This window comes from Ctenopharyngodon idella, chromosome 4 (assembly GCF_019924925.1).
Source record: "Ctenopharyngodon idella isolate HZGC_01 chromosome 4, HZGC01, whole genome shotgun sequence".
In the NCBI taxonomy this organism is placed as follows: Eukaryota; Metazoa; Chordata; class Actinopteri; order Cypriniformes; family Xenocyprididae; genus Ctenopharyngodon; species Ctenopharyngodon idella.
The window spans coordinates 5,547,123-5,573,423 of record NC_067223.1 but is presented as its reverse complement, the minus strand read 5'-3'; the positions used below and the strand labels follow the sequence as shown (position 1 = coordinate 5,573,423).

The window sequence follows — 26,301 nt, the reverse complement described above, 5'->3', positions numbered from 1 at the left end:
ACCTGCTCAGTGACAAATTACCATCCAACACACATCCGTAATGATAGAGGCTTGTTCTTTAGAAAATGAAGAGGTCTCTAGTGAGTCACAGTGGATAGAAGCAGGTCGGTGGCTGGGAGCAGAGACAGGTATACTCTCATTATAACCTCTAATGATTAGCCTACATTGACTGTTCCATCAGGCAGTGAGTGATGAAGATAAGGGGTAAAGGATGGACTGATAGGGTAGAGGCGACAATGATGAGGACCATCGACCAGGCAAGGCTTATTTTATTTTTTAGGCAGTAAGGTTTTGAACGACTCAAGTGATTGGCCAATAAGGCATCATAATGAGCCAATGATTGGCATTTTATTCTGAAACTAACAATCTTTGATTACAGAAAAACAACCATGGAGAGGAAAGGTTGTGTGTGGGAGTGGGTGAGTGGAAAAAACTTCCAGAAAGTTCTCTTTCTCTTTTATTTTATTCTTGAGAGTGTTCATTGCAGCATTCGAAAACACTGAAAGTCTTTTCATCTGCATTTTCGGTAATGACGTGAAATTGCCCTGCTGGCTGTGAAGTGTGACTCCAAAATTCAGCGGTGAATATGTGTGAGTAGGTATGTGTGTGTGTGTGTTTGTGTGTGTCATCCACTTTCGTTGCACAGCATGAGAGCGCCACTTTGTCTTAATCCACTTTGTGGTGACCTCACTGTGGCATGAAAAGCTGTTGTTTGCCACAGAAGAAAAGTAATCCAAACCATTAAAATCTATCAGACTATCCTTAGGTTTACTGAAAGTTAAACAGTTAAAAGAATGAAAGGAGTACAAGAAAAGGTACATGAAAGGAAACATTGCTAATCTCTCAGCAGGGTCACCAAATCTAAGTAATGGATTTTGGTAACCACTAATCCCAGCCAAAATATGTTCTAAAAATATTTTGCTAGTGTTCCCATTAAGTTGAAAACATTATTTCTGAATGTTCTCTGAAGTGCAAGTTTTGGTTTGGTTGTAACCTCTAATGTTACCCAAAACCTGCTACCTCTTGTTGTTAAAACAGAAATAAGTTTACAGTGCAAGCGCCAATCCATAAATCATAAACATGGAAGTGTGAATAAGGCTAACTGGACTTGTTTTGTTTCAACTGTAATAAGACTTAATGGTGTTGTGGACTTTGCTATATTAGTCATCAATATGGTTACATATGATATTCACAGCTATGGGAAGAACAGAAAAGGGATTGACATTGTTTACTTGCTCAGCTTAAGAGTCCCACCTGTTATTAAGTTTTTCAACTAACTGTGTAAATGTAGCTAAGGAGACCAGCCAGACCATCTTAAAACCAGCAAACCACCTTAGGCTAACAACACAGTAGAGCATCCACACCATTTTGTGTCTGTGTGTGTGCCCTTGTTTGCAGAAGATGAACATTGGAATAGGTCTTCCAGGGACACACATAAACCATTTGAGGTCCCTTTACTCTCCTTTATAGGCTGATAATCATAAGCGACAAGACGTGTCACATTCACCTTTGATTGACGAGTGAATCTGATGATGAAGACCCTCTGATTAACTCAGAGTAATCACAGATAATGGTGCCTTTCCTTTCTGAGAGCTCAATATTCACTAAATCTGCTGGCCTCTTCCCTGGTACTCAGTGTGTGAGTGGCAGCAGAATTATTGGAATCGTTCAGAAGGTTGGAACTAATCAGTCAAAACTCATTCTTTCACAGTGCTCTTTCTCATAAATCTGGAATCTGATACCTCCAGGGCTTCAAAAACATTGTGATGCCCTGTGGGATCTTGTGTCATGTTGAGCCATATTATGATTTTATACTGTTTAAGATTGCCGTACATGTCATGTACATAGCAGATTCCAAAAAGAAAGATATTTGGCACTAACCAAATTTCTTGATTTTTGGAAGCTTTTTTTCCCTTCTGAGAAAAATGCCTGCTTAAACTTTAAAGGGCACCTATAATGCCCCTTTTACAAGATGTAATATAAGTCTCTGGTGTCAGCTCAAAATACTCAGGATCATTTATTATAGCTTGTCAAATTTGCCCCTATTTGGGTGTGAGCAAAAACACGCCGCAAATGCAAATGAGCTGCTGTTCACGGCCCGCTTTCCAGAAGAGGACGGAGCTTTAACAGCTCGCGCTTTGGTTGCTCAACAACAACAAAGCTGGAGAATCTCACGCAGCCAAAATGACGATTGTCAGTAATGGTGTTCAGCCTTACATTGTTCAAACCGGAGTCGAACACTGATGGATAGACTCAGGAAGAAGTTACAACTTTTAGAATGCAACTGTGGTGGGTGTTTCTGAATGGTTAGTGGATAAATTTATGTAGTTGCTGTGGAGTTGATTCAACTCATCGACTAGCATGTGCCGTCAAGTGCCTAGCATGCATCTGTTGTAGTCCTTAAAAAGCGATTTCTGTAAAAGAAAATATCTCCCTTTGCATTGAACTTTGAGCGTCATAACTTTGCAGATGTTGTTTATTACACACACACATTACACACTAACTAAAGTTAAAAAAGTGAAATCATAATCAACCACCCCTTTAAAATGGGACAGTTACATTGCATAAAGTCACAATTCCAAGAAATAAAGTTATTAAAAAAAAAATGTATTGTAAGATATAAAGTACAACTGTGAGATATAAAATCGCAATTAGGAGAAATAAAGCTTCAAATGTTACATATAAATTCATATTGTGAGATATAAAGTCACAGCTGTGAGATATAAAGTTACCTTTGTATTTTTTTTCAATGAAGGCTTTAATGAAAGACTTAAATTAAATTAAGTTTATTGTTTTATGTCTTCATTTCTTATAATGAGCCCTTTAGAACACCTTCAGCATTTCACAGCTTGACCGCTTCACTGTTACACTGTTTATTTGTACAGCTTTTAAATGGTGTCATAAAACCTGTCCACCGGAGGAGATTGATACAGTTGAGCTGGACATAAAGTGGTGAAATGACCTCTGGTGCCAGCTGTACCACTGCTTAGAGGGCGTCAGACATAAATATGCACTATATATATATATATATATATATATATATATATATATATATATATAGTACGGGGCCCTCTTCTGGTAGTCACATGCTGTTGCAGCTTTACATTTACTTTGCCACAATCTGAGTGTAATTGAAATATTTATGAAAATATGCAGCCTATATTTGTTTTACTAATTTGATCCGTACATTTTGCTGTACTTACGAGCTTTTAGTTATACAGATTCATTTTAGATGCATTTTTTTTATTTAAAGAAAAAAGGAAAAGGATTCAATGTAATACAAATGATTTTATTCTTCATTGTTTCATTGGTATTCTTCACAGTGTTGATAACATACATTTACACTACCGGTCAAAAGTTTGGAAACATTACTATTTTTAATGTTTTTGAACGAAGTCTCTTATGCTCATTAAGGCTGCATTTTTTTATAATAAATACAGAAAAAACAATAATATTGTTAAATATTATTACAATTTAAAATTGTGGTTTTCTATTTTAATATACTTTAAAATATAATTTATTTCTGTGATGCAAAACTGAATTTTCAGCATCATTACTCCAGTCTTCAGTGTCACATGATCCTTCAGAAATCATTCTAATATGCTGATTTGATACTCAGTTATTATCAATGTTGAAAACAGTTGTGTTGCTTAATATTTTTTTGAAACCTGTGATATTTTTTCCAGGATTCATTGATGAATAAAAGGTTAAAAAGAACAGCATTTATTCAAAATATAAATCTTTTCCAACAATATAAATCACTTTTTATCAATTTAACACATCCGTGCTGAATAAAAGTATTAATTTCTTTCAAAAAAAAGAAAGAAAAAAAATTACTGACCCCAAACTTTTGAACGGTAGTGTATATTGTTACAAAATATTTCTATTTTAAATAAATGCTAATATTTTTTAACTTTTTATTCATCGAAGAATCCTGAAAAAGTATCACAGGTTATAAAATAATATTAAGCAGCACAACTGTTTCCAACATTTATAATAAATCAGCATATTACAATGATTTCTGAAGGATCATGTGACACTGAAGACTGGAGTAATGATGCTGACAATTCAGCTTTGCATCACAGAAATAAATTATATTTTAAAGTATATTAAAATAGAAAACCATAATTTTAAATTGTAATAATATTTCACAATATCATTGTTTTTTCTGTATTTATTATGAAATAAATGCAAAATTAATGAGCATAAAAGACTTTGTTCAAAAACATTAAAAATAGTAATGTTTCCAAACTTTTGACTGGTAGTGTATATATTTGCTCTTTTTGCATCAATAATGAAATGTCCAATGAAAGTCAGCACTTCTGAATCTAAGCAAAGCTCAAAGGATATACTTTTTTTTTTTTTTACAATCAAATAAAAGTCTTTCTCCCTTTTATCCCTTATATCTCTTATTTTTTCCCAGACCCCCATGGATCCCCTGTGATCGTTCCTGCTTTCTCATCCCCACTCTGCATCCTGTCAAGCACAGGTAACTCAGGCATATGTTGTCCGATCTGCCCCAAACTTCACATGTTTGATAATAGTCCTGGCCTGAAGATATCTACATGGCACTATTCAGTTATAGTCAAAGCACCACCTGCTGGCAGCAGGAAGTGTGGCACCTCAAAATGACTTTGCCATATTTCTCCTCTATTTATCTGCTTAAATGAATATCACCCACTGTTCACATATTTCCTAAGGTCACCAGGTGGCGGTGAGCCCGGGTGTGAGTGCTCTTTCATCACTGCTTGCAGCTTTAATTTGATACTGAAATGCAAAAAACATTCATGTGGTCAAAAAATACCATAAAGACAGTACTGGAATTCTCATTCAGGGTCATGCTCATGTTCCTAAATTTCTTGCCAATTCTTGCAAATTACCATTGGATCTCTGTCTGAGTCTTATCTCAAATGTGTGTGTGTGTGTGTGTGTGTGTGTGTGTGTGTGTGTGTGTGTGTGTGTGTGTGTGTGTGTGTGTGTGTGTATCTCAAACCCTGTGACATTGGGAAAAGTCTCCATATAAAAACAAATACATCACAAGTATGAAAAAGAATGTTTTTTTTTTTGTTTTGTTTTGTTTTTTGAAGAACTTGTCAATTATTATAACATTCAAATAAAAGAGACCTTTTTGATTTTTATATGCTCTCTTTGCATGAATAACAAACTGTCTAATGAAAGTTAGCTCCTTTGGAATCTAAGCAATTTTTATCTTTAAAATAAAAGTAACCTTTTTCTCCTATGCATCTCTTATTTTTTCCCATTTTGTCATAAGCAGCACATGCATTATTAAACTAATTAGCCATCCAAATGGAGAAAATGTCTTACATGTCTTGTTCTTGCTGCAATTTATGCCTGTATGAAAAGTTATAAGGAATAAGAAAGAGCATATACAGTATATTAGAATTCTATTTAGTATGAAAAAGAAAATATGTTTTGCTGCATTAAAAGAAAATCTTATTTTCCTTACATCTTTGAGCAGTAAATAACTAAAAATATTAGCCTAAAGATAACAGTGACAGAGGAAACATCTCGGGTTACTTGACTGTAACCCTGTTCCCTGATAAAGTGGGAACAAGATGCTGTGCTTAGTGCTATGGGAACAGCTTTGCGTGACCATCTGTGAATACTGTGTATAAAACGTCAATGAAATTGACATTGAACTTGACAGCCTGAGGCTATAATTAGATGTGCCACAGGTGCATCTTCAAGTATCACTTCGTCTGAAGAACGGTCTTGGGACATCCCCAGTGCGGCAACGAAGCGCAGCATCTCGTTCCTGCTTTATCAGGGAACAGGGTTACAGTCAAGTAACCCGAGACTAGGGTTGTCACGATATTAGATTTTTCACACCACGGTTATTGTGGCCAAAAGAATTCATGATATCGATATATTGCGATGTCTATGGGGGGGGGGGATAAATATATATATATCAGTCAAATCTTCACTTTGTTTATTTAGTTTTTCTTTTTCAGGGTTGCTGCACATTTTTTAAGTCAAATTTAAGGCTTTTTAAGACCTTTTTAAGCAATTAAAGGTTTAGTTCACCCAAAAATGAAAATAATGTAACTTATTACTCACCCTCATGCCGTTCCACACCCGTAAGACCTTTGTTAATCTTCGGAACACAAATTAAGATATTTTTGTTGAAATCCGATGGCTCAATGAGGCCTTCATTGCCAGCAATGACATTTCCTCTCTCAAGATCCATTAATGTACTAAAAACATATTTAAATCAGTTCATGTGAGTACAGTGGTTCAATATTAATATTATAAAGTGACAAGAATATTTTTGGCGCACCAAAAAAACAAAATAACAACTTATATAGTGATGGCCGATTTCAAAACACTGATTCGGATAGCGTGTCAAACCGCCAAACTGCTTAAATCACGTGACTTTGGTGCTCCGAACCGCTGATTCAACACGCTGATTCATAATGCTCCGAAGCTTCCTAAAGAGTTCCTGAAAAAACATTTTAAGGATCAGTAGCTTGTCAGGCACTGACTCTAGAGGTTCGAAGGGGTTGTCACCCAGAAAGTGGGGGGGACAAATGCCTGCCGAAAGTTTCTCCTGCAGAAACTCCAGGACTAAAGAAACCTGGCAGTTGACTGGATCTGCATGGCATGCAGTACACCATCTTTCAAAGACACCCCATTTGTTGGCATAAATTCTTTTCGTGGAGGGAGCCCTCACACTGAGAATGGTCTGTATGACGTCGGCTGAAAGCCAGTGTCCCTCAGTTGGTACCCCTCAGGGGCCAAACGTGAAGGTTCCACAACTCCGGCCGGGGATGAAATATTGTCCCCTGCGCTTGAAACAGAAGGTCCCACCTGTTTGGTATCGCCCAGGGAGAGCATTCAAGGAGAGCTATTATCTCTGAGAACCAAATTCTGTTCGGCCAATGCGGCGCTATTAATAGAGGCAAGACCCTTGCTGGTGAACTCTGGCTAGAACTCCCGGGAGCAGAGAAACCGGGGGAAAAGCATATAGACACATTCTATGCCATGTATGCGCCATTGCGTCCAGACCCAGGGGGGCTGGGTGACTCAGAGAGAAATAAGGGGGACATTGCGCTGTCTGTTGGGAGGCGAAGAGGTCCACCATGGCAGCCTTTCAACTGCTGGATGAAGTATTTTAGGGCCAGAAATACAGCCATCAGTTCAAGGCAGATTATGTGCCATTCGAGCTGATGACCCTCACACTCCCCTTGGACTGGACGACCATCTAAGACTGCTCCCCAGCCTGACAGGAAGACGTCTGTCATTAGTCTTAACTCAAGCGGGAGACAATTGTGCCCCACATCGTGATCGGTTTCCATATAACCCCTAAGTATATTGTTCTCTGGGTAGGAGAGGGAACGGCTTTTGCTGGCGTTGAGTCTCAACCCCAGAGAGACAAGATGAGCTAGAACGACATCTCTGTGTCGTGACGCTAGCTCTTGTGACTGTGCTAGTATCAACCAGTCGTCTATGTAATTCAAAATGCGGATACCCTGGAGTCGCAAAGGAGCCAGCGCAGAGCCATCCATGCACTTTGTGTATGTGCAGGGTGATAGGGCTAGGCCAAACGGAAGAACCCGATATTGGTAAGCTTCGCCCCCACAAAGTGAACCTCAGGAACTTCCTGTGTTGTGGCAATATTTCTATGTGAAAATATGCGCCTTTGAGATCGATCATGACGAACCAATCATAATGTTGAATTTGCGACACGATCATCTTGATAGTTAGCATCTTGAACTTCAAGCCTCGATGATGTAAAATCGATGCAGTCCCCCATCTTTTTTGGGGACCAGGAAGTATTGACTGTAGTAGCCTGCCTCTCTCTCTGGGAGGGGAACATGTTCTATGGCCCCTTTGTCCAGAAGAGATTGCAGCTCTTGTGTCAGTAAAATGTGCCTGCTCCAGTTTTATGGTAATGGGGACCAGGCCGTTGAAAGGCTGAGGGCGACGAGCAAACTGGATTTTGTATCCTTTTTCTACTGTTGTTATAGAACCCAAGTAGAGATGCCCGGCTTCCACGCTGCCAAGTTCTCTGAAATGGGTACCAATTTTTATACTTGCCGTTGAGGGGTGCTGGGTGTTCTGCACTAGCCAAAGAGGAGCCGGGCATGCTTCTTTTCCTTATCACTTCCAAAGAGAGTGAGAGGAGAAAGAGAGAATATTCCTGATTTGTCACACACACAACACAGTATGGTTCTGAAGACAAAGAAACTTGAAGATGCACCTGCACATCTAATTATAGCCTCAGACAAGCGCGCATTACTATGATGTCACCATCTGAGGCTGTCAAGTTCAATGTCAATTTCACTGGCATGTTATACACAGTATTCAGATGGTCACGCAAAGCTGTTCCCATAGCGCTAAGTGCAGCATTGAGTGTAGCAGAGCAAAAAAAAAAAAAAAAGTAATTTTTAATAAAGTTTATAAGAATAATTGAAGAACTTTTTCTTACCTCATTTAAGTAAAACAAGCGACCAAAATGTACAAGATGGTCAAAATTCAGCATATTGCATCAAAAGTCAGAGTATGTGACCGTTGTTTTCCCACCTCAAAACCCTAGCTGTCTCTGTTCTGTCGAACATGCGTGTGTATATACCTGGTCTGATTATTAAACTCTGTGAAGTTCCTCATTGTAACACTGGGAAAAGTCTCTGCATTTTCCATAAGTTTGGTCTTATTGTGTTTCATAATCTCTGTGACACTGGGAAAAGTCTCCATATAAGATCCTCTGCTAAAAATGAATACATCACAAGTATGAAAAAGAATGTGGTCTTTTTGTACTTGACAATTATGCTTAAAAATATATTACATGGAGTTATTGAAGATGGGACACCCAAGACTGTAGCTGAGGATCAAAGAGCTGAGAGTCCAGACAGGAAACATGCTGTTCTTTACACCAGCACTGACTTACTGAACAGAGTCAATGAAGCAGAACAGAGTGGATTTAAGTATATATTTAATTCTCTAACCATTCACATGCTCTTTAAATATGTTAGGCATCTGTATAGGTGTGTGTGATTCCCACAGGAAGGAGTTTGTCCTTGATTAAGAGAGGGACAAACATTTAAAAGACAGACAGAGGATTGATGAGACCTTATCAATGTTTTGGAGTATAAAGAGAGGAAATAAGTCACCATGGATAATAAATAAATCAATTCCAACTGTCACAATGTTGGACAATAATCATGGGAAAAGACCAGATTTTTGTCTATTCAATATTCAAGATTCAAGATTACTTGATTTGTCTACCTGAAGGGAGCAATTCGTACTCTGAGTACAGGACATGGGAGGGATCTGTTACAATTTTCCTAGCCTGTTTAACTATGGTCTTCTCGAAGAGAATTTGGAGGGAGAGACATAACATTGCTGTGTGAACCAGTCTATTTATTTGTGATTTTAACTTAACTGATATGTTACCAAACCAAGCTACACTCTCTATAACAGCATGATAAAATAACATCAGTACCCTCTGTCCAACCCCAAACACCCAGAGTCTTCACAAGAAGTAGAGTCGCTGTTGGATCCTAGTGCATACACAACTCACATGGACATTCCATGTCAGATTACAGTCAATATGTACACCCAAGTATTTGTAAGAATGTACAAATGTTATAGACCAGTAATGGAGAATGGTCTCCCAGATGTCCTGGATCAAAAATCATTTCTTCTGTTTTCTTAGTATTTACAATGAGATGGTGTTCTTCACACCATTGTACAAACTTTTTAACCTCCAAATTATAGCCAGAAATGTCAATGTCCGTGTCCATAAGTCACAATATGGAAGTATCGTCAGAAAACTTGACAATAAAAGTGCTGGGATGACTGCTTGTACAATTGTTTGTGTATAATGTAAACAGAATGGGAGAACTCACACATCCTTGAGGACGTTAGACTCAGATAATGTCTGGTTCGCTCGGACCTGCTGGGTCTTGTTGGTCAAAAATGAGTGATACAACCTGATGATGTATGGATTAACAGACATCTGTCTGAGTTTACTGAGAAGGTTGTGTGGCAGCAGAGTATTAAAAGCAGAGCTGAAGTCTACAAAAACCAGTCTCGTGTAGGTCTTGGGGTTTTCAAGGTGTTGCGAAATAAAGTGTATTATAGTTAGTATAGCATCATCAGTGCCCCAGCTGTCTTTATAGACAAACTGATACGGATCTAGCTGTCCCTTTATGTTTGACTTCAGCATCCACACCATTAGCTTTTCCAGACACTTCATTATAATAGAGGTCAGGGCTATTGGTCTATAATCATTATTTTTTTGAGGAACAGGATTTTTGGATGACAAGTAATGATTTCCTTTTTCCAGAGAGATGGAACTATATGTGAATCAACAGACCTTTGAAAGACAGGAACCCAGGCTGGTGTAAGTTCCACTGAACGTTTTTAAAAGGAAAGCCGAGACACCATCAGGGCCTGTTGTCTTATTAGGGCCCTATTTTAACGATCTGAGTGCATGGTCTGAAGGTGCACTTAGGGCGTGTCCGAATCCACTTTTGCTAGTTTAACGAGGGAAAAAATGGTCGTCGCGCCAGGCGCATGGTCCAAAAGATTTGTCCCTATTCTCTTAATGAGTCATAGGTGTGTTTTGGGCATAATGTGCAATAAACCAATCAGAAAATCATCTCTCATTCCCTTTAAAAGCCAGGTGCGCTTGCACCATGGTGGATTCGCTACTTACATGGCGGAATTTGCAAGCGGAAAGACTGAACGCTTCTCCAGAGAGGAATCCTTTTATTTTTAACAATTGTTATTGTGTAACAAGCAGAGTGTACGCTTGTTGTGCACCCGCCTATAGGCTCATATTACTAACGCGCACTTTAAATAACAAAAAAAATAAATAAATAAATACTGCGCCAACATTGCGCCTAAACACACACCATTTTCAGACCATGGGCAAACAGATGGGTGCAAGTGCATTTGCTATTTAAACAACCTGGTGCTGGACCTGAAAATGATAACTGCGTCAGGCTGAAACTAGCAAAAAACACTTGCGTCGATATGATTTGTTTTGCTACTGACTGTAATTAGATACATTAAAAAGTTATTAAAGTGCTTGAATAAAGCATCCATTTTTCTACATTATTCAAAATGCATCTTGCTTTAGTAATGTTTATTGGGAATTTCCTGCATAAAGTTCTTACATCATTTAACAGATTTCTTGAAGTGCAAGAGACATGAACGTGAGCAAGAATGTCACATTTCACACATAGCCTGTGTCTGGCATCCATCAGTGCTTGAAGAGCACATTGCTCCTTTAGTAATGTTTCCAATCTTTGTTTCCTTTTACTGTGGGTAAGTGAAATATTTATGAAAATATCCAGCCTAATTTGATACATTTTGCTGTACTTACAAGCTTTTAGTTGCATTCATTTTAGATGCATTTTTTATTTAAAGAAAGAAAAGAAAAGGAGTCAATGGATAGTAATAAAAATTCTTTATTGGTGTGAAGAGATGACATTAATAACATGCATTTATATATTTGTTCTTTTTTTAATTGTAAAAAGGCTCAAAGGATAGACTTTTTACAATTAAATCTATATAAAAACAATCAAATAAATTTTTTTTCTCTTTTTTCTCCTGTGCATCTCTTATTTTTTCCCAGGCCCCCATGGGTCCCCTGTGATCGTTCCTGCTGCTTCATCCCCACTATTCATCTCATCCAGTCTATGCACGATACAGGTAGGAAGCATACATCCGCTAAGGTACAGATAAATATTAGCTTACATTGGAATACCATATAGTAGTTTTTCCTAGAAACTGGGCTACCAGGAAGAATCTTGTGTGCTTAATTGTATTGTACTCATGTGAATAACATAAACTTATTCAAAACTAGACATTCACATTTTAGTCTTGTCAGGTTAATTATAAATTCTTACCGTATGGACATGAAAAAGAATGACCTAAAAGGACATAAACAAAACAAACAGGTCAATTTTACTAGCAATTCCATATAACAAACAAACCACATAGACAAATCTAGACACACAAATTCATAATTATTTAAATTCAAATGTGTGTGTGTGTGTGTGTGTGTGTGTGTGTGTGTGTGTGTGTGTGTGTGTGTGTGTGTGTGTGTGTGTGTGCGCGCGTTTTTGTGACATATCAGGATACAAATTTGTATAATGACATGGGTATGACAGGTATTACAAGGAGAGGGTGACTTATGAGGACATTACCCCATATCCCCATTTTTCAAAAGGCTTATAAATCATACAGAATGAGTTTTTTTGAGAAAGTAAAAATGTGCACAGTTTTCTGTGATGGGTAGGTTTAGGTGTAGGGGTAGTGTAAGGGGATAGAAAATACGGTTTGTACGGTATAAAAACCATTACGCCTATGGAATGTCCCCACAATTCACAAAAACAAACGTGTGTGTGTGTATACCTGTTTCCCATGAAATTTGTGGCACTGGGAACAGTCTCCATGTAAGGTCCTCTGCTAAAAACGAATACATCACAAGTATGAAAAAGAATGTGGTCAATTTTTCTTTCTTTCTTTCTTTCTTTCTTTCTTTTATTTTTTATTTTTTTGACAACTTGTTAATTATTATAATAATCATTTTTATATTTGCTCTCTTTGTATGAATAACAAACTGTCTAATGAAATTTAGCACTTTTGAATCAAAGCAATTTTTCCATCTTCATAACAATCAAATAAAAGTAACCTTTTTCTTCTATACATCTCTTATTTTTGTCTCATTTTGTCATAAGCAGCACATGCATTCTTGAATTAATTAGCCATCCAAAAGTATTTAGAAAAGAAAATGACTTTCAAAAGGACTTTCATGTGACTTACTTACTGTAATTCATGCCCGTAAGAAAAGTTATAAGAAAAGGAAAGAGCATATATCTTAGAATTCTTATAAAAGTTTCAGTATGAAATAGAACAGCAATTAATCAATATGTAAAATACATAAAATATGTTTTGCTGCATTAAAAGAAAATCTTCATTTCCTTATATATTTAAGCAGTAAATATTAGCCTAAATATAACCGTAACAGAGGTAACTCTGTATATGAAAAGGGTAGCAGAACAAAAAAAAAAAAATGTTTTTAATAATGTTTATAAGAATAATTGAAGAACTTTTTCTTATTTCATTTAAGTAAAAAAGGGGGTTCAAAATGTATAAGATGGTCAAAATTCTGCATATTGCATCCAAATGTGACCATTGCTTTCCCACCTCAAAACCCTGTCTCTGTTCTGTCGAACATGTGTGTATATACCTGGTCTGATTGATCTCATTAGATTCTGTGAAGTTCCTCATTGTAACATTGGGAAACGTCTCCATATAAGATCCTCTGCTAAAAATGAATACATCACAAGTATGATTTTTTTTTTTTTTTCTTGGTCAACTTGTCAATGTTTGAAAATATCTTACCTGGAGTTACTGAAGATGGGTAACCCAAGAGTGTAGCTAAGGATCAGAGAGCTGAGAGTCCAGACAGGAAACATGCTGTTCTTTATACCAGCACTGACTTACTGAACAGAGTCAATGTCAATGAAGACAGACAAGAGTTGATTCAAGCTTTTATATAGTTCCCTGATTATTCAAATGCTCATTAATCTTTTAGGGATCTGTTTGTGTGTGTTATTCCCACAGGCCAGAGTGGGTTTTGTCCTTGAATAAGACAGGGACAGATATTTTTAAAAGACATACAGAGAAGATTGATGAGACTTTACTGATGCTTACACAAAATTACATCATATATACAATTCAGTTTATATATATATATATATATATACACTATAATGCTTTTACGTGCACATGAACTTTAATGACATCCCATTCTTAATCCGTAGGGTTTAATATGGAGTTGGCCCACTCTTTGCAGCTATAACAGCTTCAACTCTTCTGGGAAGGCTTTCCACAAGGTTTAGGAGTATGTTTATGGGAATTTTTGACCATTCTTGTAGAAGCACATTTGTGAGGTCAGACACTGATTTTGGCAAGAAGGCCTGGCTCGCAGTCTCCGCTCTAATTCATCCCAAAGGTGTTGTATCGGGTTGAGCTCAGGACTCTGTGCAGGCCAGTTAAGTTCCTCCACACCAAACTCACTCATCCATGTCTTTATGGACCTTGCTTTGTGCACTGCTGCACAGTCATGTTGGAACAGGAAGGGACCGTCCCCAAACTGTTCCTACAAAGTTGGGAGCATGAAATTGTCCAAAATGTCTTGGTATGCTGAAGCATTAAGAGATCCTTTCACTGGAACTAAGGGGCCAAGCCCAACCCCTGAAAAACAACCCCACACCACAATCCCCCCTCCACCAAACTTTACACTTGGCACAATGCAGTCAGGCAAGTACCGTTCTCCTGGCAACTGCCAAACCCAGAATCATCCATCGGATTGCCAGACAGAGAAGCGTGATTCGTCACTCCAGAGAACACGTCTCCACTGCTCTAGAGTCCAGTGGCGGCGTGCTTTACACCACTGCATCCGACGCTTTGTTGCTGGATGAGTTGCTGTTGTTCCCAATTACTTCCACTTTGTTATGATACCACTAACATTTGACCGTGGAATATTTAGTAGTGAGGAAATTTCACAAACGGACTTATTGCACAGGTGGCAACCTATCATGGTACCACGCTTGAATTCACTGAGCTCCTGAGAGCGACCCATTCTTTCACAAAGAAGCAGTCTGCATGCCTGGGTGCTTGATTTTATACACCTGTGGCCATGGAAGGGATGGGAACACCTGAATTCAATGATTTGTATATATATTAGGTTGTATTGTAACGATCGGCCCTATCGGTCGATTTTACATTGATTAAAATTGGGGTCAGATTATACTGTGTGAGATGTTATGAGGGTTTAAAAAGATGAGACAGACAACAGAAATGAATAAATAAGGTGTATTTACAATATTCACATGGAACTTAAAACAACACAATAAAACTAGAATAACTTAGGCTGTTTAAAAGCGTGGAGTCCATTTGCACCATACCCTAAATCAGTCCTTAAGAGTCCTAGTAGCGTGCTGAAAGTCCCAATGTGAAAGTGTCCACCGGTGTATATACAAAGTCCTGAAAGTGATAATCCAACGGAAAAGTGATGTGGTTTGCTGGAAATGTAAGTCCGTAAAATTAAACTCTTCAATCCAGCTTGTGGTCTTTGCTTGGTGACCCTGTTTATTTGCCATGCTGCCTCCTTTATGCTGGCTTACTTCCTTATTCCTGTCATGTGATCAGTCACATGACAGGCAGACCCAGACTCATTTAAAGACATACACACATTAAAATAAGTAAGAGGAATAAAATGGCTAAGACAACATGTAACCCAGTTAAAACTCAAATATACATAAAACCATCATGTTATATATATTGAGCGGATAAAACACGTGTCTTATGTGACAGTGTCACATAGTCCCCCCCACTTAGCTTACGTCACCTTGGGAAAGAAACCAGTCCTTAAAAGGTACTGTCAACCATTGTCCATGTGGTGGGTCTCCTCTCAAATGTGTGTCTTAAAATGTCTTTGTAATAAATTAAGTAAAACTAGGCCCTCCCACAGAGGCACTAGTCTGCCGTAGGGATCTATTGGAACACTAGAGAGAGGTGGGATCAGATACCAGCCTGGATGTCCTTGGGTCGGTGACACCATTCCTCCCAAGGTTCTGTAGCATCCAGTCTTCCTGGCCCGCCACGATACAGCACGCCTTGGTGGTCCCGCACTTCAATACCGTCGCCCGGTGGAATGGAGGGAGAGATGGAAAGTCTCTGGAGAGTGTCGTCGTCACCCTGTGAGCTGGTGAGCTGCTCTCTGGAGAAGGGGAGGATGGAGAAGATGGTGTCCAAGTCTGGCCCAGTTGTAACGGTGGCACAGAATTCTCCATTGGTCGCTCTGTTGATAGTCCGTGAAGTGGTTGAGGCAGTGGGATCGTTGGACGGAGGAAAGCCAGGGGTCGACGTGGGAGGCACTGGGCTGGTCGTCGCAGTGGGAGGGGAGATGGCGGGTTCTGGATCCCTTGATTGCTCCAGCTGTTTCGCCCATTTCTTGTCTCTCCACTTAAAACAGTCGATGACCTCTCTCTCCAGTGTAGCCACGGCATCCTTTACTGATTCCTCCATTTTGTCAAATTTAAAATCCACAGCCTCCCTAAAATACAGTTCACGGTTAAGATTACTTTCAACAGAGTCTTTAAAATCCTTCTCCAGTTTTAAAATTATGTTTTTAAGAGCAGCCACCTCAGCACGAAGCTGTACACATTCACAATTATGTAAAACCTGTTCATCATTAAAACCAGCAGATGTATTAAAAGAAGCAGCATTAATTTGGTTTGTCATCATCTTAAAACACTCTTCTCAACACAGCGTATAAAATCTTTAAACGTTCCCCGTACGGGCCACCATAGTATTTTAAAACAGGCAACATTGCTTGTTATATACTGACATTATTTTATCATCAACATAAGACAAGAAGTCAATGCATAGTAATAAAAATTCTTTTATTCTTCATTTGAGATTACATCATTGTTAAGAACATATATTTTTATATTTGCTCTCTTTGCATGAATAATAAAACGTCTAATGAAAGTTGGCACTTTTGAATCGAAGCAATTTTTACATCTTTAAAACAATCCATGAAAGTAACCTTTTTCTGGTATACATCTCTATACTATTTTTTCCCAGGCCCATATGGGTCCCATGTGGTCTTTCCTGCTTCTTCATCCCCATTCTGAATCCTGTCAACCAGATTATGCAAGGCGCAGGAAGGAACAAAACATCCACAAGTCCTGTGAAGTACAAATAAATATTAGCTAACATTTTGGATATTGCTAGAAGAAACTGGGCTACTTACGTGAATGTCATCAATGTCATTTATGAGTAGGCAAATTCACATTTGAATGTTATAAGGTTAATTATAAATTCTCACCATCTTATTACATCAATAATTGGACTAAAAAGAAACAAACAAAAAACAAGTCAATATTAGCATTTCCGTATAACAAACAATCAAACCAAATAAAAATCTAGACACACAAATTCTGTTTTATTATCATATAAGATACACTCAGAATTGTGCTTGCAAGGTTGAATTCTTTGGTCACATGTTGTTCCAATAATTCAGAATGAAATAATACAAGTACTTTTTTTGCAGTCTTAGCATGTGATACAATGTTGTGTGACATAAGGTAAAAAATCCTTTAATGAAATTATAAAAGAGACATTACATGTTAAGCATTGTGACATATCAGTTTAATAAAAACTGATTCAATTCACTTATTCGAGGCATTTAAGAATAAAGGACAGGAGTACCACCAGCATGTTTTAATAAGAGATTACTACAACAAAACCATAAAGTCTAAGAGAGGTTCTTATATTCAGGATCATGCTTATTTTCTTTTATATGTCCTTTCATTTCTTGCCAATTCCCATTGGATTTCTGGCCAAGTCTCCTGCGATCCCATCTCCAATCTGCAGGGAAGACCCCAGGTTTGACAAGGTACAAGTTGCCACATCCAAATGACAACAGAAGATATCATGGGTTTCTGGCTTTTAATTATTAACTGTTTAATACCCATTTGCTAGAGATTTAGAAACAGAAATTTATCAATATATATAAAACGGTTAGTTCCTGTCCTTGTCCTAGCTGTGTTTTATTCACGATAAAACACGGCTATGACCGCTTCACCCAACGGTTCTGTGTACCACTACGATCACTACACAACACCCTTAGCAACCACTCTTAGCAACGTAAACTGTTCTCAATTTTGTTTATTGAAGCTTACTTTATTATGTAGAAGAGTATTGTGAGAAAGAGAAAGATTGAGCGAGTTTATTACCTGCATTCAGATTTAGCATTTTCATTCAGGTCAGTCCTATGTTCATAATAAAAAATCTGTTTAAATGTTCGCTGCATTATTGTCCTTTTAACAGTTAAGAGGTTTTCCCGTGACTGACAGCTAGTCAAAGCATTTGTCAGTTGCGTCTTGTTACGTGTTCACAGCAATTCAGTCTTTTCAATATAAAAGTCTTTGCGACTGAGTGAATCACTCATAAAGACAGTCTTTGCCGCCGTCTAATGGGTAATAATTTTCATAATAAAAAATCTGTTTAAATGTCCCATGTATTATCTTGTCCTTTTAACAGTTAAGGGGTTTCCCCGTGACTGACAGCGCTAGTCAAAGCATTTGTCAGTTGCGTCTTGTTCCGTGTTCACAACAATTCAGTCTTTTCAATGTAAAGATCTTCACTACTGACTGACACACTCATAAAGACATCTAAAGTCTTTGCCGCCATCTAATGCCGTAATAATGTAACTTCTGTTGCTGTACACGGTCAGGGACTATTTTTTCCGGCGGAAGGAAGGCTTTTAGTGATTTTACTTCATGAAAGTTGCATTGATACATATTTTTTTGGCTTTAATATTTGTATTGTGTGGTAACCGTTTTATAAAAGCAATAAGGTACTCAAAGCTAGTGCTGTACCGTGAATTAGTCACGGCGTCGTGCCTAACAACGCCCTTCAGCCGTGACTTATTCACGATACAGCACAGCCTCTCATACCTTATTGCTTACGTAAAATACATAAAATGTTTTTGCTGCAATTAATATCTTATTTAACAAACATACATATAATTTCCTATCTATTTCCAGTAACACTTTATTTTGATGGTCCCATTTACACATGTTGATTATAAGTTTAGCGTTGCACCTACATGTCAGCTCACTCTCATTAGAATATTAGTAGAATATTGGTAGACTGTCTGTTTAATATCCTAAGTGTTTAAACACCTTAAACCATTATTTTGCTAACTCTAACCCTACCCTTAACAGTCTACTAATACAACTAATACTCCAATGAGAGTTACTTGACATATAGGTGCAACACATAGTCAACAGAACGTCTAAAGGGGGTCATCAAAATAAAGTGTAAATTTCCTTTTATATTTAAGCAGTAAATAACTACAAATATTAAAGATAACAGTGACAGAGGAAACAACAGAACTGAAAACAAAAAACAAAAAGAGTAATTTTAATAATGTTTATAAGAACTTTTTTTTTTTTTTTTTCATTTAAGAAAAAAGAGGCCCAAAATGTGTAAGATGGTCAAAATTCAGCATCCAAAATCCGAGTACCCAAAGTCTGAAGTATACCCCACCCCACCCCCAACCATGTGTGTGTATGTGCATACCTTGTGGCATTATTTTCCATAAGCCTGGTCTTGTGTTCCATACTATCTGTGAGATTGGGAAAAGTCTCCATATAAGATCCTCTGCTAAAAACAAATACATCACAAGTATGAAAAAAGGTTCTTTCTTTTTTGACATCTTGTCAGCTTGAAAATATCTTACCCGGAGTTATTGAAGATGGGAAAGCCAAGAGTGTAGCTGAGGATCAGAGAGCTGAGAGTCCAGACAGGAAACATGCTGTTCATCACTCTAGCACTGACTTATACTGAACAGAGTCAATGTTAATGAGGGAAACATTTCATTCTCCATTCACATGCTCTTTAAATATGTTAGGCATCTGTATTGTGTGTGTGATTCCCACAGGAAGGAATAGGTTTTGTCCTTGATTAAGAAAGGGACAAACATTTACAAAGACAGAGAGGATTGATGAGACCTTATCAATGTTTTGGAGTATAAAGAGAGGAAATAAGTCACCATGGATAATAAATGAATCAATTCCAACTGTCACAATGTTGGACAATAATCAAGGGAAAATGCCAGATCTTTGCCTAAAGTGTGTGTTTGGATATTCTGAAGTGGTTTTAGTTTACTCAACAGGTCTTTCAACGTTATATGCAGTAGTTTAAAGGGTTAGTTCACCCAACAATGAAAAATTACTCACCCTCGTGTCGTTCCAAACCCGGGAGACTTTCGTTTATCTTCAGAACACAAATGATCTTTTTTTATATGTGAATATATGCTGTAAGCCTAAATTCAAACTGTTCATCATATAAAGTGATTGATTCTCTTCAGAAAATATGGACTAAACTGCTCAATTCATATGGAATCCCTATGGAGGGACAGAAAGCTCTCATATTTCATCAAAAAGATCTTTATTTGTGTTCTGAAGATGAGCAAAAGTCTTACAGGTTTGGAACGACGTGAGGGTGAGTAATTAATGAGAGAATTTTCATTTTTGAGTGAACTAACCCTTTAAGAAGGAATATATTGTCCATGGACAGCTTATCTTTTGTTAAAGTCAAACCAATCTGGCATTTATTTCAGCTGTTTCAGGGTTGTGGATACTCTGCTTTTATGAGTTTCAATAGGTTTCATATATGAGTTGCCCTCTTACAGTAGCAATGATTTCCAGGGACTGGGGCCAATAATAATGTGGTGTTTTCATAATCAGTTTTCATATGCCTTTTATGATTACTGGACAACTAACATAATGTGGTTTGCACATGCTACATTATCCTGCTGAATGTGATGCCAAAAATGAGATGATTTATGTAAACAGCTTTGAAAAGTCATATTTCAGACACACTTTTAGTCATCAGACACTCAATCACCAAACAACACAAACCGAAAGAGAGTCAGATTGGTTTATAACACATCTGTTATAATAAACTGCAATTCACACTTCCCAAGATACAAGTTAACATATTTTATCACACTTTGCCTCTCAAAGTGGCAACCAAAATAATGATAAAAAGTCCATTTATAGCACACCATACAGTATTACATTTAGCGAAGGATGTCTGATTAGAACTTAGTTATTTTAGACAGATTCGAGGTGGCTTCTGCAATCCATTATTATGAGTTTAGAAGTAGAAAAATGTTATGTTGTGTTACATGGAAAAAAAGAAATATATGGTAAAAAATAACAGTATATACTGTTGAAGAGAGAGAGAGAGAATGGATATATCTTGACTAAACACAGCATGCCTAAATCAATCCAATTTTCTCAGAATATTATAGCAGACCTAAGATAACCAAACACATCACTTCACTTCATATTCAGTGAAAACACCATTTCATCATTATTTGATCATTCGGGTTCATTCTTTATTTCTTGCCAATTCCCATTGGATCACTGGTCATGTCCCCAGCAATCTCATTTCCAGTCTGTAGCATTGATCCTAGGTTCCACAAGGAACAAGTGGACAGAAAACAAATCCTTCTGCAGAAATGAAAGAGAAGTGTATTTCAGGCACCGGGAAATACTGAATGAGGATTTAAAATGATTATTCTGTCCTTTTGACAGTAAGGAAATTATTTAAAGGCCATTTGCTGTAATACAAATTATGAATCCGGTGTGTGTCAAAAATAAAAAAAATAAAAAACGAAGAGGGTGATGCCAAGAATGACACAGAAAGAATGAGACCGGAAGTTATTTGTTATATTTTATGGTAATATTTCACCAGACATTTCAGATTTGATATTTGTGTGAAAAGGGTTCATGAAAGCTGTCAATGTGTTCATTTTATTTTGGCATTTTAGATTAGTGTGGTTTAACAAAGACCAAAAACACAATTGTTATCAGTGTATTTAAGAGCAAAACAAGCATTCTTTGTGCAATTTGTCTTTATGCTATGTCATAAGGGCAGCATACATTAATGAACTAATTAACAATACAATGGACAGAATTATTCCATTATTTTAAATGCAAATAATAACCTTTAATTAACACTGACTTTATTTTTAACCGCAAGGAAAACTAATATAATATAATATAAATAGATTATTATATATGCATTGTTTTAAAAACAAATGAATTAAATGCAAGACTTACATGAATCTTGGTACGACTGGTTCGGATCTATGGAAAAGTCAAGACATTTGGGTTAGTTTAGAGAATTGTTTTAGCATTTTGTAGAATTCTATGGGACTCTAAAGTTTCTATACCTGTTTGTTGGATTGGTCTTAACATACTCTGTGGAGTTCTGCTCTGTGATATTGGGGATCTCCGTATGAGATCTACTGTTGAAAAGAATAAATCATAAGTAGAATGTGGGGACAAAATTCAATTTTTGTGGATAAAATACAACACTAACTCTTTAATAGTGCTTGAAAATATCTTACCTTTGGTTATTGAAGATGGGAAATGCAAGAGTGTAGCTGAAGATCAGAGAGCTGAGTGTCCAGAGAGAAAACATGCTGTTCATCACTCCAGCACTGACTTACTGATCAGAGTCAATGTCAATGAAACAGATGAGAGTTGATTCAAGCTTTTATATAGTTCCCTGATTAGTCAAATGCTCAATGACATTTTAGGCATCTGTTTGTGTGTGTTATTCCCACAGGCTGGAGCAGGTTCTGTCCTTGAATAAGACAGGGACAGATATAAGACCGAGAATAAGAGTGATGGGACCTTATCAACGTTCTGAAAATATTTGGAAGCGGACAGTGATGGTCTAAGTAACCATAGAACAATGAATAGTCCTACAGTTTTTATGTTTTAGTTAGACTTCCATAGTATGACAATACAGTGATAGTATGATTTCCAGGAACTGGCACCAAACAAGCATATATTTATATATTAAACCAGAGAGGCTTCTTATAATTAATGAGGCATTATTTAATTTAAAAAAGAATGTTTTTTTTTTAATTACAGCATCTTTCAATATTTATTAATACTATTATCATTATTATTATTATTGTCTACTTTTTTTTTGTTTTATTATAATATTTTTTTAAACATCAGACACATTCATCACACAAACACCAATGGAGTGTCAGACTCTGTTACTTTTAATAAACTGCAATTCACAGTTCTGAAGATGTAAGTTAACATATTTTAATTACATCACACTGTGTACAGCTCTTTGTAAAGCTCAAAGTGTCAACCAACACAATGACAAAACGTGCATTTATAGCACACCATATTACAGTTACAGATATAGGTGATCTAAAGATGTCCGGTTAACATTTAAAGTTATTCGAGACAGATTCATGAACGGTGGTTCTGCAGTCCAGTATTATCAGCTTTGAAATGAAAGACATTCCAGAACTTAAACATTGAAGTGACAGTATTTATAATAAATTCCTTTAACTAAATTTCTTGCAATATATAATGTCTGTTACACAATGGGTAAAATAATGCATGTCTTTTTCCCCCATTTTTATATATAATATAATATTATAAATAATTATATTATATATAATTTAAACAATTATTATTAGGAGCACTGACAAACAAACTTGGGAATGGCAAAATACACATCACAGGACATTACATAAACAACACATCATTATATAATCCTTATAATATGGTTTCCAGCTTCAGCAAGATGGATGAGAACAAGAAGTAAACCTCGATTACTCTCGCATCTGCCCAGGCCAGACTGTGACCCCATGGGGGTGTCAACTTATCGGAAGTCCTCTGCTGAGAACATGCCCTTGGCCCGCCGCAGGATGGAATCCTTGGAGGCATCATACGGATGCTCTTTAGAAGGAATCTCCAGCACGGCCGGGATGGACTGCATGTGGGCATCTATAGCATGACGAATCATCTCTGCGATGAACTGGTTGATGAGGATGATGCCAATGTCACTGCGAACCAGGAAACTCCTGTAAATGAGGAACAGATATATCGATGTTGATACTCAAGTAAAAATTGCATTATGGACTATAAATTATGCAATCTACAATTCTCAGTCAAAATTTGATTATTCAAAAACCTCTATAGATGTATATAATCTTAGATAGATTAGACAGACAGACAGACAGACAGACATAGATAGATAGATAGATAGATAGATAGATAGATAGATAGATAGAAAAAGTACAGGAAGGCTAGTCATAGGCCTATTCATGAATAATTAAGTCCTTAATCAATATGATACATATACTTATATTTACGATGGCATTTTTTCTCTTTTGGATGGTAATATGATTTTAAATCATTCAGACATTTCAAATATTGTCTCTTACTTGAAGGTCTCTTCTATCTCTGTGATGCTAGTGTCCTTTTCCACCACCAAGAAATTGGGTTTTCGGTTTTTATTGAGCTCTCCAATCCCTCCGAGGAGGAATCCGGTACATGTATCTTCATCCCCTATAACGGCGATTAATTTCCCCCGTCCAGGCATTGCGACGTTTTTTATATTCGCTCAAATAAAAGTCAGAATGGATGAAATGTTTTCCCGTCCTGCAGGATCATATGCTTTAATCAGCTGACTACTGCACTTCCGCTTTAATTAGACCGTAAGCTCTTTATTTAGACAGCTGATCTGGGATCTGTGCTGCTCGTGTTAATGCCTGCCCTCAGCGTTGTGATTATGACGAATCTGATCCTGAATCAGATTAAGTGCGCACACAGCCTAAACGCTGGCAGAACTGTGTCATAATAAGCCACATTTTAATCCTTTTGCAGATAGTATCACATGATGTACATTTCCGAAGCATAAAAACATAAAAGTGATGTAACATTTACAGGAAAAGCTATCTTTTTCTGCGATGACGTTATAAACACGCGACTCTTGGTTGTCAGTCACGTGAGGCGGGGTGTGAAGGAAGGAAGACAACAGTGTAAATTCATTATCACTTCTTAAAGATGGTAAGTATAATTATTACTTCGGGGGCATTTGTCCAACTAAACGTTTCTTTTAATGAAAATGTTTTGTTGTGGTGTGCGAATGCTTATGGAAAACATAAAAGTGATACATAATGTGATGGAGAAAGCATTAAGCTGTTAGGAATTATTAAACAGACGATCTCTGCAACTGTTTAATTCCTGTATTACCTTGTGTTGAAATGCAGACCACCGCTCTGACCCAAGGTTTGGAGAGAATACCCGATCAGATTGGGTATTTGGTTATTAGTGAGGACGGTGTACTTGCGGTAAGTTATTAAAGTGAAAAAAAAAATAATCACTTTTCTTATTACAACTATTTTACAAAAAGAGATGGCATGAAAAAAAATCCAAAGAAAGAATAAGAGAATTGTCCAAATATGTAACCCAGGGTCTTTGCTGTAATTAAAAAATAATGTTATGCATGTATTATCTGGACCTATGCATTTTATAATTTTAGATATTGTGTGTGTGTGTGTGTGTGTGTGTGTGTGGATTGATTGATTGATTGATAGATAATTTATTGGTCTGTATCAGACAGTTCTTTTGTTTTTGTTAATGGGGTTAATTCTTTTTGTAAATCTTGTCCTATTACAGTCCGCAGGAGAGCTGGAGAATGACGAGCACACGGCAGGAGTGATCATGCAGATGGTCAGAACCGCCTGTCGTTTCAGGTTGCACGGAACAGCTGAGCCCCCTTTTAAACGCATGTCAGGTAAGAAACATTCATGTTTTTGCTTGGGCCTCAAAGTGCCACCTAGGTGAATCTCTTAAAGTTTGTCAGAAATGTGTTTGGGTCTTTTTTCACCCTAAAATTTGCAATATCTGGACAGCATGATTTTCATCACTATACTACAGTAAATTGTTCTCAAATTCTGTGTAAAGCTACCACTTAATAAATATCCTGATTTTATTTATCTTGCTGTTTTTTCCCCCCACAGTGATGTTTGAAGACTACATTTATGCTGTGACCATCTCAGGACAGAAAGTTTTTGTAGTCAAAAGGCAGAACAACCAGCGGGAACCTGTTATTGTGTAGTAAAGAGGATAATATGGACTGATCTTACCCATTTCTACAAGCTCAGTTTGGTGCCCTCACATTGAAACATCCATTGCAACCATCTGATGTTTAGCACAATCACACTGAATTTCTTTTGTAAGAAGACTTTTACACCGATTTGGGGGCCTTTGCTGGTGTCAGGTGTATTTGACCTGAAGTTAATGTGTTTTCTTGTATAACTGCAATGTTACAGACTATGGTCACAGGATCCAGCTGATGCAAGATTAAATGCTGTCAATATTTTAGCCCCTATTTATGCTTGAGTGGTTCCAATTACGGTATTAATGAAGATGACTATAGATTTGTATTTACATTTAACCCATACATCTATTAACATACAGCTTCCTCATATAAATACAGGCATGTTTTGAATTAAGGACCTGCTCATCACATCATATCTTTATGCAGAAATCTCATTAGACTGGAATCATGTATACAAACATGTATTAGCCATGGAAGCGGTTTATTTTTGACAATATTACACTGGGTGTTACAATTGCATTATGAGTTTCATATTCCAATCTTAATGTAAAGTGTGAAAGCTTGTAGTGAGGTGTTATAATAATCTGTGAAAGCAGAAACTTAAGTGCACTGAATTGACTTTAACAGTCTGTTTCCAAATGTCTAATTAATTAACAGGCTAGAAATCAAATCTTCGAATAACTGCATTAACAATAATATATTAAATAAAGTACTATGCATTTTAGTTTGCGTTCTTTTTCAAGAATCAAAAAATTTACTGTTCTGTACTATATCCATTATTTTAGAGTT

At 37.0% G+C, this 26,301-nt stretch overlaps 3 protein-coding genes and 1 long non-coding RNA gene across 5 annotated transcripts; 1 reads left to right on the top strand and 3 right to left on the bottom strand.

Annotated features, from left to right (window-relative positions):
* Positions 1-11,420: 11,420 nt before the first annotated feature.
* Positions 11,421-13,545, bottom strand: LOC127510847 (uncharacterized). The gene is made up of 5 exons (XR_007929763.1): positions 13,381-13,545; positions 13,226-13,303; positions 12,388-12,441; positions 11,880-11,903; positions 11,421-11,700 (listed from the first exon to the last, which is right to left on the bottom strand). It is a non-coding gene; the product is annotated as an uncharacterized LOC127510847 (long non-coding RNA).
* Positions 13,546-16,907: 3,362 nt separating this feature from the next.
* zgc:193726 (uncharacterized protein LOC561161 homolog) lies at positions 16,908-19,485 on the bottom strand. The gene is made up of 4 exons (XM_051892223.1): positions 19,298-19,485; positions 19,138-19,221; positions 18,947-18,950; positions 16,908-17,496 (listed from the first exon to the last, which is right to left on the bottom strand). Exons 1-4 carry the CDS (start codon positions 19,378-19,380, stop codon positions 17,359-17,361), a joined length of 309 nt encoding a protein of 102 aa, XP_051748183.1. The 5' UTR covers positions 19,381-19,485; the 3' UTR covers positions 16,908-17,358.
* A 3,142-nt stretch (positions 19,486-22,627) lies between these two features.
* atp6v1f (ATPase H+ transporting V1 subunit F) lies at positions 22,628-24,096 on the bottom strand. The gene is made up of 2 exons (XM_051890925.1): positions 23,831-24,096; positions 22,628-23,467 (listed from the first exon to the last, which is right to left on the bottom strand). The coding sequence occupies exons 1-2, from the start codon at positions 23,986-23,988 to the stop codon at positions 23,266-23,268; spliced, it is 360 nt and encodes a 119-aa protein (XP_051746885.1). The 5' UTR covers positions 23,989-24,096; the 3' UTR covers positions 22,628-23,265.
* Positions 24,097-24,218: 122 nt separating this feature from the next.
* Positions 24,219-26,236, top strand: lamtor4 (late endosomal/lysosomal adaptor, MAPK and MTOR activator 4). Of its 2 annotated transcripts, XM_051890928.1 has the most exons (4): positions 24,219-24,455; positions 24,659-24,739; positions 25,068-25,185; positions 25,412-26,236. In XM_051890928.1, the coding sequence occupies exons 1-4, from the start codon at positions 24,453-24,455 to the stop codon at positions 25,507-25,509; spliced, it is 300 nt and encodes a 99-aa protein (XP_051746888.1). In that variant the 5' UTR covers positions 24,219-24,452; the 3' UTR covers positions 25,510-26,236. The 2 variants fall into 2 exon arrangements, with proteins under 2 accessions (XP_051746888.1, XP_051746886.1); XM_051890926.1 differs by lacking the exon at positions 24,219-24,455 and having other exon boundaries at positions 24,653-24,739.
* The last annotated feature ends 65 nt before the right edge of the window (positions 26,237-26,301 follow it).

What these genes read in the sequence shown, in the direction of transcription:
- zgc:193726 (XM_051892223.1), bottom strand. Translation starts at nt 19,380, where the DNA reads ATGAACAGCATGTTTCCTGTCTGGACTCTCAGCTCTCTGATCCTCAGC. An exon ending in CCCATCTTCAATAACTCCGG is followed by an intron (nt 19,222 to 19,297) that starts GTAAGATATTTT and finishes ATTTGTTTTTAG; the next exon opens with CAGAGGATCTTATATGGAGA.
- atp6v1f (XM_051890925.1), bottom strand. Translation starts at nt 23,988, where the DNA reads ATGCCTGGACGGGGGAAATTAATCGCCGTTATAGGGGATGAAGATACA. An exon ending in GAGATAGAAGAGACCTTCAA is followed by an intron (nt 23,468 to 23,830) that starts GTAAGAGACAAT and finishes CCTCATTTACAG; the next exon opens with GAGTTTCCTGGTTCGCAGTG.
- lamtor4 (XM_051890926.1), top strand. Translation starts at nt 24,653, where the DNA reads ATGCAGACCACCGCTCTGACCCAAGGTTTGGAGAGAATACCCGATCAG. An exon ending in GTGAGGACGGTGTACTTGCG is followed by an intron (nt 24,740 to 25,067) that starts GTAAGTTATTAA and finishes GTCCTATTACAG; the next exon opens with TCCGCAGGAGAGCTGGAGAA. An exon ending in CCCTTTTAAACGCATGTCAG is followed by an intron (nt 25,186 to 25,411) that starts GTAAGAAACATT and finishes TTCCCCCCACAG; the next exon opens with TGATGTTTGAAGACTACATT.